Source organism: Alligator sinensis, unplaced genomic scaffold (assembly GCF_000455745.1).
Source record: "Alligator sinensis unplaced genomic scaffold, ASM45574v1 scaffold1463_1, whole genome shotgun sequence".
Classification (NCBI taxonomy): domain Eukaryota; kingdom Metazoa; phylum Chordata; order Crocodylia; family Alligatoridae; genus Alligator; species Alligator sinensis.
In genome coordinates, this window is record NW_005842628.1 from 331,572 (window position 1) to 341,266 (window position 9,695).

Below are 9,695 nucleotides of genomic sequence, written 5' to 3' on the forward strand. Positions count from 1 at the left end.
AGGGTATGCAGCTGCTCACTACTATGCGCACCCCCAGGTGAGGCATGGGGGGCGTATGCTTCCCTGGATTTGTGTGCAGGGCAAAGGCAGGCTACCAGTTGTGGCCTCAGGGCATGGGGCTGTGCCAGCCTCTTCCCAGCAGTGGGGGCTGGGCCAGGGTGTATTTGGGGCAGGCGGGGACAGGGCAGGTGGCAGCAGCGGTGCTGGGAGGGGTGGCCACCCCAAAATTCCCTGTAGCCCCCTGTAACCACCCCTCCCAGTGCCACCACCACCCACCCCAAGGGCAGCCTTGGCCCAGCCCCTTGCCAGGAAGAGGCCAGCACAGCTCCTGGCCCTGATCCTGCCCTCGTCCTGTGCACAAATTTGGGAGGGACACATGCCCCCCACACCTCCCCTGGGGGCTGCCCTGCCTGGGCAGCACCTGCCCCCTCCCTCACTGTGGGGGCCTTAATCTGCATCCCCCACGCCCCTTCCTTTCCCCATGCCCCTTCCCCCCACCAACTAACTGGCAGGGAGCTGCTCTCCAAGCTGCTGGGCTGCATATTGGCTATTAGATCGGTATCAGCTGATATGGCTGGTTAATAATTGGCCATCACTATTGGCCAAAATTTTTTTAATCGGTGCACCCTAGTTATATACTGAGATTGCTAGCATCTTTCACATAGGACAACAGACAGCCTTGTAGGGCTGAGGCAGATGTTACCATCTGTTGTGCCATAGCTGATATTTTCCACAAATTCATGCCCTTTGTCACACTAAAAAATGGCTGATCTGCCCCAAAAATAGCAGATGTATGGCAAAGAAGTTACTGTTTCAAATAGCAGCAGCTGTGTTGCAGGAAGCTCTGCTGTGACTACTGTGACGTGTTTAATGACTGGAAAGGTCTCTCCACTCCCCACTACCCTATAGGCAGTGGAAGGCTGGGGCTTGTGGGAGCTTAGGCCTCCCAAACTAATTGCAGCAGCAGCACCAGGGTACCACTTTGGTGTTCATCATGGCCAGCGCCCCACACGCGGGCAGCTCCATAAGCCTAAGGAAGAAGAGGCTAACCATGCATGTGTCACACTGCACAGAACATGATGGGAGTTGTAGTTCTCATGCTGAAACACACACTCATCCCTCACAAATAATACTTTCTCCCTCTGTATATGCCTGCAGTGCTCTGGTCTCCCTCCCGCCCTGTTCAAGTGGGAGGGTGGGATGGAAGGAGAGCAACTGGCTTGTCCCGTCAGGGAGCCTTGCAGGGACTGGCTTGCAGGCAGCCCCCTCAGCCGTTGCTGCCAGTCACCAATAGTGGCAGCAGTGGCAGGGGCTGATCGGGTGGTCTCTACCGCCTTATCAGTTCACCAGGAATTTTAAAGGGCTGCTGGTGCTTGAGTACCAGCTTTATTTTGAATCTTGCTGTTCCTTCTACTCTCTCATGGCCTTCCCCTTAAGGGTTAAATCAATTGGGGCCTTCCTTTATTCACAGGCTTCCATTTCGATTAGCCTAGTATTGGGAGTGCAAAACATGTAGTCTTCTGGCTGGATCTGGTGCGGAAGGGCTAGGAATTTGGGGGTAGGGAGAGCTTGGCTGCATTAATCCCTGCAGTTCTCTGAGCCAACACAGCACCACTGCTGCCACTTGTCCTGCCTCTGGAGATGGGTCCGAGCCCAACCGGCAAGGAGCCAAGTAGTCAGAATCTGACCTGAGGGAGAGGGGGGTGCAAATTAGGGGTGAACCAATGGAGATTTCGGGGGCCGATACGGATAGCTGATATTTAAGGAGGCATATTGGCCAATACCGATCTGATTTCCAATACAGCTGCATGCAGCTTGTAAGTCTGTTGTGGTGGAAAGGGAGGGGGCAGAAAAGGGGCGTGGGGGGGCAGATCAAGGCCCCTGTGGTGAGGGAGGGAGTGGGGCTGGGGCAGGGGCTGCCCAGCTGGGGTGGGGCACAGAACGGAGCTGCAGCTCATCCCAGGGCTATGGGGGGGAGTTCCTGCTGCTGGAGACACCCCAGGAGAACATGGGGGGGGGCGGGGGCGTATGTGCCCCCCCAGATCTGCATGGGGCAGGGTGGTTGCTGAGGGGTGGTGCTGGACTCTTCCTGGTGGGGGCTGGGCGTGGGGTGGGTGGCAGTGGTGCTGGGAAGGGTGCTTTGGGGGGGGCTACAGCCACCCCAAAGTTTGCCATAGTCCCCCCTCCCAGCGCTGCCCAGGCCTAAACCCCCACCCCTCCCCCACGTGCCAGGAAGAACATGGTGCAGCCCCAGCCCACAGCGGCAGCCCACTCTCCTCCCCTCACGCAGATCTGGGGGCACCCCTCCATACCCTCCTGGGGTGTGTGCAGCAGCAGGAGCCCTGCCCTGTGCCCCCCAGACGCCTGCCCCACTTCCTCACTGCAGGGGACATTGATTTGCACCCCCTCCCCTTCTACCACAACAGCCTTACCAGCTGCACGCAGCTCTCCAAGCTGCCAGGCTGTGCTCCTCGCTGCCTGCGTGCTGTGCTGTGCTGCAGCTGCGCACACTCACAGACATTTATTGGCCAAACTATTGGCCCCATCAGGCTGATTTCTGACGCAATCAATTTTTTTGTATTGGTGTTGATCTGATATCCGACAGATATATCCATGCACCTCTAGTGCAAATAAGTGATACTCCTACCATAGTGTATTTTTTGCTTATGTCCTGATTGTGCAAAGAATGTGCTTGGCTTTAAGCATGTGAGTGGTTCCATTCACTTGAGAGATTTTGTTGGTAGGTTATCTGGCTACACTAATATTTAATAAATGGATTGACACTTTTTATTCTTGTTCAACTCTAGATTTTGCCAACTGTTAATGCTTTCTTGAACTGTTTTCCACTTCTAAAGGACAAGTTGTAGTTTGCTAACAGTTCTATTTGATTACTACTGCCAATTATTTTGCAACACATTTTCTTAAATTAATCAAAATTTTTTTTTGTAGCAAAAGGAGAGCTGTCGATCTTTATCTTTGACTGGCCATGTTGGTTTTGATAGTTCACCAGATCAACTGGTTAACAAATCCATCAACCAAGGCTTCTGCTTCAACATTCTTTGTATTGGTAAGTAATATACATTTATTTTTATTATTGATAGAAGTGAGCATTAAGGATTTAACCATATACTATTTCCTGGTACTGAGGGAGTATTTTATTTTTATTTTATTAGCCTTTATTAGGAAGTGACTGCAATATTAATCCAAATAAATTCCCAAGGCTTTTTCTACTTTAGGATTAATAATAAATTAATCATAATTCCCTCTTCTCTTTACACAATCATCCTGGAGTTGTTTTTGCATAATGTTTGGCGCTGTCAAAGATAGCATGAGAAATTATGGTGAGAAGGTCTTAATCATTGATTCAGAGGTGGCTTTGAGAATTCTTTAAAATTTGTGCCCTACATCTGTGGCAGTTATTCTCAACCAAGGTACCACGGCACCCTGAGGTGCTTTCAGATCCTTTCAAGGGTACTGCAGGAAACCAGGTAATGTTAGTACTGTTAAAGGTGCAAACATAATTGACAAGGGCAACCCAGAGATTTCAAACAGGAATCCGTAGAGTTAAAAACATTCTGACCTGTTGTGGTCTTTCTGGGTTCTTTGCAGCAGAAGAATAGCTATATTATTTTTCGGTAGTCAAAACAGGTGAAAACTAAGTGCTGGTGTTTTCTGAGGGGTGTCTCGAGTCCAAAAAAGGTTGAGTTTTACCTCTGTAGACCTCAAAGCACTGTCACCTTTGACAGTAGATCTTGAAACAATCTTACACATATTTGTTTGTTGTTTTAATGCATTATCTTTGCAGAAAAGCACTTTGAATTCTGTGTCTGTACAGCCAAACATGCAGCTTTTTAAGGTAATGATGTCCTGTAAACAGGGCGTGCATCTTCCTTAAGGCTAATATTGCGCTGACCAAGAATATTAGATAATCTATCCCATCCCTTAATTGTCCCTTATTTTCTCCCTGTTTTAGCTGGTGTAGTGGTATATTATACCTTCTCCCTCCCTGCATGGAATAGTTGACTTAAAAATGTGTGTAAAATAATGAAATTGGATAGTTGTGGTTTAATAATGACTTAATGAAATAAGTTTTTTTTTTATAGTTAAGTACTCACCCATTTTTTTTATCCTGTACTTTGCTGACATTGTGTAGTTATGTCCTAAACTGCCCTATTAGACCTACATAGACATTTTACCTTGTCAAACAACCTTTTTCTTTGTAAGACTGAAATCCTGTTTTTGGAACTCAAGATACTGATGCGAGACAGGAAAGGAACTTCTGTATAACTCTAGGTTTTTGTCCTTGGAAGTATTAATTAGCATAGATCATACAGATTCTTTAATGTCTTTGAATGGTCATTTCATTTTAGCTGTACTTGTCCAGAAATTGAAGGCAATGTTTTAGAGCAGGCCTGTCTAGCTTATTTGCGGGGTGGGGAATGGATGGATGACCCACCTGTGGCATTGAGGCAAGAGGCAGCTGTGCTGATCTCACTACCACTGCTTGTCCTATCTCTGAAAGTTAGAGATCTCAACCTGGAAATTTAGCAGTGGAATGACCAGCACCCATGGGGTTAACGCTGATGCTGCTCATTCTGCCCCAAGGCATCCCCAGTGGGGATCTCTAACTGGAAATTCTGTGGCGGGTGAGTGGTGTTAGCCTCTAGCAGGTGCAGAGGTTAACACCACTGCTGCTTGCCCCGTCACAGAAGTTCTGACTTTGCATGTTCTGATTTAAACATTTGCAGGCTGTATGTGGCTCATGAGCTGCCATTTGGACAGCCCTGTTCTAGATGGTAGTAGATGGTACTGTCTAGAATGGTACTAAGAGGCACTGGTAGTTGTTCTTTGTACAAAATACATTTGTTGGTGCTTCTAAGAATCAAAAATAGGAATTCAGACATATATGTTCAGAGAACTGGACTTACTCATGACCTCTTTAACTTCCTTGTAAGTTAGCTAAAAAAGTAATAGCTAAAAAAATATTTATGCCTTGTACCAATATATGCAAATGAACACTTTTTTCCTTTTATTTCTCTCTCTCAATTTTAGGGGAGACTGGAATTGGAAAATCAACCTTGATAGATACTTTGTTTAACACGCATTTTGATGATCGTGTAGCCAACCATTTTCAACCGAATGTAAGACTTAAAGCTCAAACCTATGATCTCCATGAAAGCAATGTTCGGTTGAAATTAACCATTGTGAATACAGTGGGATTTGGTGATCAGATTAACAAAGAAGATAGGTGAGTTTGTCTTTTTTGATAGGAGTTCAATGATTAAAAAATGGTTTTGGTATAAACTGCAAGGTAACTTTCCAGCTTAGACATGTGTGCCTTATTTTTTATTAAACTATGTATATATTCCAGGTATTTGTTTCATACATTTTTTTTCTACACAATTAGTGGCATATGTTTCCTTTTTGCTAAGGAAGTCATTTGAGAAATCAGCTTTAACTCTGCCCCTTGGGTGCATCCAAACGAGTGTGCATGTGGAGTTTGTGGCACTGTAGACCTGTCTGCAGCATCACAAACATATGCGCTAGACATACAGGCATTTGCCATGCTGCTGATTTGCAGCATGGCAGATTTTTTTGACACTGGGAGATCCCAGTGTCAAAAAAACCCACGGCAGAAAAAAGCAGGATGGCGCATGCGGTGGCAACATGTGCTGCCCAAAGCCAGAGCCTGGCTGGCTAGAGCCATACTCCAGCTGCCAGCCAGGCTCTGCATGCCTGGATCACCACCATTGGAGCCCAAAGACCCCAGGAAAGGCTGCTGGGGCCAGCCCAGGTGACTGACCCCAGCCTCCCCTACTCCACTTGGGGCAACTTGCCATGCACCAGAGTGCACATGCATTGGCATTTCCTGGGGACAAGTAGCAGCAGCACAACTATATGCTGCTGCTGTTTGTCCTGGGGGAAACACACATGTACGCTTGTCTGGATGCGCTTCTTGTGTTCATGACTTTTATAATATAGTCTTTCACAAACTATTTCAATAAAATATAGTAATTAATTTCTGGTTTTTGAGGGGAATTTTTTAAATACTCATACAGATACCAAATTATACCACCACATACAGAGCCTGATTTTATGCCAAACCTAATCAGTGTGGTCATTATTTCATTCTGCTTGAGTTTAAAGGCTAAAGTGGTGGCATATTACAAAACATAGTATTTTAACATTTTTCAGGGACTTATGCAGGGTGCAGTAGGAACCTGTTTAGGCACCTAATACTTGGAGTAGGATCTAGCCCCTAGTGTACAAACTTAATTTTTCTTACAATTTAAGTTGCATTGTAGATTCCAAAAAAAAAAAGCTTATCTGGATTTTTAAATTGCTGAATACTTAGTTTGAGATCCTAGTTAGAAGATACAGTATTAAAAAGATAGCACTTTGGTTTTGATCTTTTCCATCAGTTTGGTTTGTTTATTTTAAGATTCATAACTATTGAACTGATTTTCATCAACTTTTGTCTTTCACCTTCAATCTAAATAATAATTTATTTAAGAACTAAGTAGCATTAGCCATGGTGGAGCGCAGCAGACCCCCCTCCACGCCTCCAGCTGAGGGGACCCAGAAGTTCCAACCTTCCCCAGAGATTGACAGAGATGGCTGTCTGTCAGTATCTGGGGAGGGGTGGGACTTTTGGGGCCCCTTGGCCAATCAGAGGTGTTGGGGACACGCACCTCACTCTGCCGTGAAATTCTCTCTCTCTCTCTCTCCTCCCCGTGCTTTAGGACACCAGGGCTCCCTGCTGTTTTCTATTTGCAGATCCCTCTTTTCCTGCCTCGCTGGCTTTTTTTTTTTGCACGTTTTCATGTGTCTTTTTCACAGGGGACATGCCAATTTCATGGTTTCCACAAAAATCATGACATTTTGATTTCGGTAGGTTGCTACTGATGTACCCTACCTTTTATCACCAGTGGCAGTTAGAAAAACTGTTACCTTTACTTTAGCCTTCCATGTGTTGTTCATATTTACATACACATAAAAAACAATTTAATGTGAATTCACAATAGCATGTAAAACCATATAATGTGAATTCCTTTTCAGTTCAATCCTGCCTAAGAAAAATTAATCTTTGGTTGCTATGATTTCATTTTTTTTTTTTTTCAGCTACCAGCCAATAGTGGATTACATAGATGCGCAATTTGAGGCCTACCTCCAGGAAGAACTGAAAATTAAACGCTCTTTGTACAGCTATCATGATACTCGTATCCATGTCTGCCTCTATTTTATTTCACCAACAGGCCATTCCCTTAAAACTCTTGATTTGTTAACTATGAAGAATCTTGACAGCAAGGTAACTTTTTTTAAATAGTTTTTTATAGCCTCTTGCTTGGTGTTTGCTTTGTCTGGTGTTTCTGTAATACCGAGGGCTTTTAAAGCAAAGTCCAGTGAAGAGAGGATCTTGGGTTCCTATCTTTGCTGCCCAAACTTTTTATATATTTTGTACTAGACTGTCATTGATTAAAAAATAAATAAATAAAATCTTGGCAGCAGGGATTAGAACCCAGGATTTTCCCACTCCCAGGGGTGTGCCTTTGTTACTGGGCCATGGGATTATACATGTGTTTGCTTCTAGGATACAAATCCTTCCCTTTTTGCTACCTGGTAACCTTTAACCTGCTGGCCTTTATAAGAGAAGTCCGTCCCTGAGGAACTCCTCAGCCAGTGCTCCAAAGTAAAGTTCAGTCTTAAAATAAACAAGCAAAACAACATCTCTTTGTCTTGTTCCAGACCCTTGCTCTGGTCCCACCACAGCAGCCTGGCTTCTCATAACAGTTTTCTTTAGAGTTTGCTTCCTCCTCCTCTTACTTTCTCTTCTGAGAGCATTTAAAATTCCCAGTAGGACATTCCCTCTTTGTGCAAATGACCCACAGCTGAGCTGTCTTAACAGACCTGACTGTTTCTCCTTAAAGAGACACCCAGGTTCAATAGGAGGGGCTGGTATCATAGAATCATAGAAATTTAGGGTTGGAAGGGACCTCAGGAGGTCGTCTAATCCAACCCCATGCTCAAGGCAGAACCATCCCCAACTAGATCATCCCACCAAAAGCTTTGTCTAGCAAGGTCTTAAAAACCTCCAAGGATGGAGATTCTACAACCTCTCTGGATAATCTGTTCCAGTGTTTTAATACCCTCCTAGTAAGAAAATTCTTCCTAACATCTAACCTAAACTACTGTTGCTCCTTGTTCTGTCGTCTGCCACCACTGAGAACAGTTTAGCTCCGTTCCCTTTTGAACCCCACTTCAGGCAGTTGAAGGCTGCTATTAAATTCTGTCTCAGTCTTTGTCTCTAGACTAAATAAGCCCATCCATTTGTCTGTTCAGGTTATTTTAGAGTTGGGTATTCAGGATACTCTTGCGAGAAGTGAGGAGATACGGGTCTTAAGATACTCTTGTGAGAAGAAGGAAATATGGATCTGAGTCCCTTCAAGACAAGGAGAGTTTAATACCAGGTTTCTTCCTTCCTGGGAAAGTGCTCTAACTACTTGACCAGTGTTGCTCCACCTGTCTGGCCCTCTGGGCCAGAAGAGGGGTGCAGAGTGGGGTCATTTCACAGGTATTATCTGGCTGTGTGGTGGCTTGATGCTGTTCATTGGATACAGCTGTAGGGTGACTGTGTGCTGGCCTGACCATGCATTGCCATGATCTATCATGTGGGGCCACATTGTCCCACCCACAGGGCTCCCTAGGGATCCAGAAATTTGTCAGAAGGGGAGAAGAAATTACTGCTGCCACAACTCTTCTACCCACCAAATTTCTGGACCCATGGGGCAACCCATGGGCCAGATAAGATGGCTCTGTGGACCAGATTTGGTCTGTGGGACAGGAGATTTCACCAACTACTGAACTGTATTTGCATTTGTACTTGTATTTCTGAATGAATGTTAGTCAGTGCTGTGCTTTATACTGAAATAACTGTTGTCAATGTCAGGCATGCTCTGCAGATGGTAAAATTTAGGTACCTCCAAGTTTTGAGCTGGATCTCGACAGAGCCTGGTTGGGAATTACAGGTTAATAACCAATAACATCTAGGTTATTAACTGTCTCCAAGCACGTGCAGAAGCCTATGCCTATGTGCCTGGGGAACTTTTCAAGCTAAAATGGATGTGCCTGCTGATTCTAGATGCTAAATTGTTTAAATGGATTAAGCTCGATCATTTTGAGGGATAAAGGTATTTAAATTCTATCCACGTTCTGTTTGGCTCCCTAAAAGAAGACTGGTTCTGACTGGAAGTATCTGACTGTATATTTTTCTTGCTATGGACTGAGTATTTCAGTAATATGTATTGGGTCACATTCAGCTAGATCTAAGGTGATCTCTTCTGTGTGTGTATGACGTTTACGTTGAAACAGAATGTTACCTGGAGTTCATTCTGTACTTCCGCGGCGGCAGGGAACGTGGAAGGCAGCCAGCTCCATCATGCGGGGCTTCCCATGGTGGCACATGCACGTGCACTATGGGGAGCCCCGTGCGATAGGGGCGGGCCGGCCTGGCTGTGCTCCTTGCTGCCATGTGCAGCTCTGGCCAGAGCCATGTGCTGCTGGGTGGCAACACCTTCTTCATGGGCCACAAGTGCCCCGAGGGCTCCTTCCTGCTGCTGCTGCCTTGAGTCATGGGGGGGAATGTGTGAAGGGGGTCACACCTCACAAACCTCACATGGCCAGAACCTGCCCCCACA

The 9,695-nt window shown here is 45.6% G+C and overlaps 1 protein-coding gene across 1 annotated transcript in view; it reads left to right on the top strand.

Moving 5' to 3' along the window:
- Positions 1-9,695, top strand: part of SEPT10 (septin 10) — a 36,821-nt gene that overhangs the window by 478 nt on the left and 26,648 nt on the right. Inside the window, exons 2-4 of the mRNA XM_025215183.1 lie at positions 2,950-3,067; positions 5,053-5,248; positions 7,123-7,309. Coding sequence (XP_025070968.1) covers positions 2,950-3,067; positions 5,053-5,248; positions 7,123-7,309 — 501 coding nt within the window. The remainder of the gene's footprint in view (positions 1-2,949; positions 3,068-5,052; positions 5,249-7,122; positions 7,310-9,695) is intronic.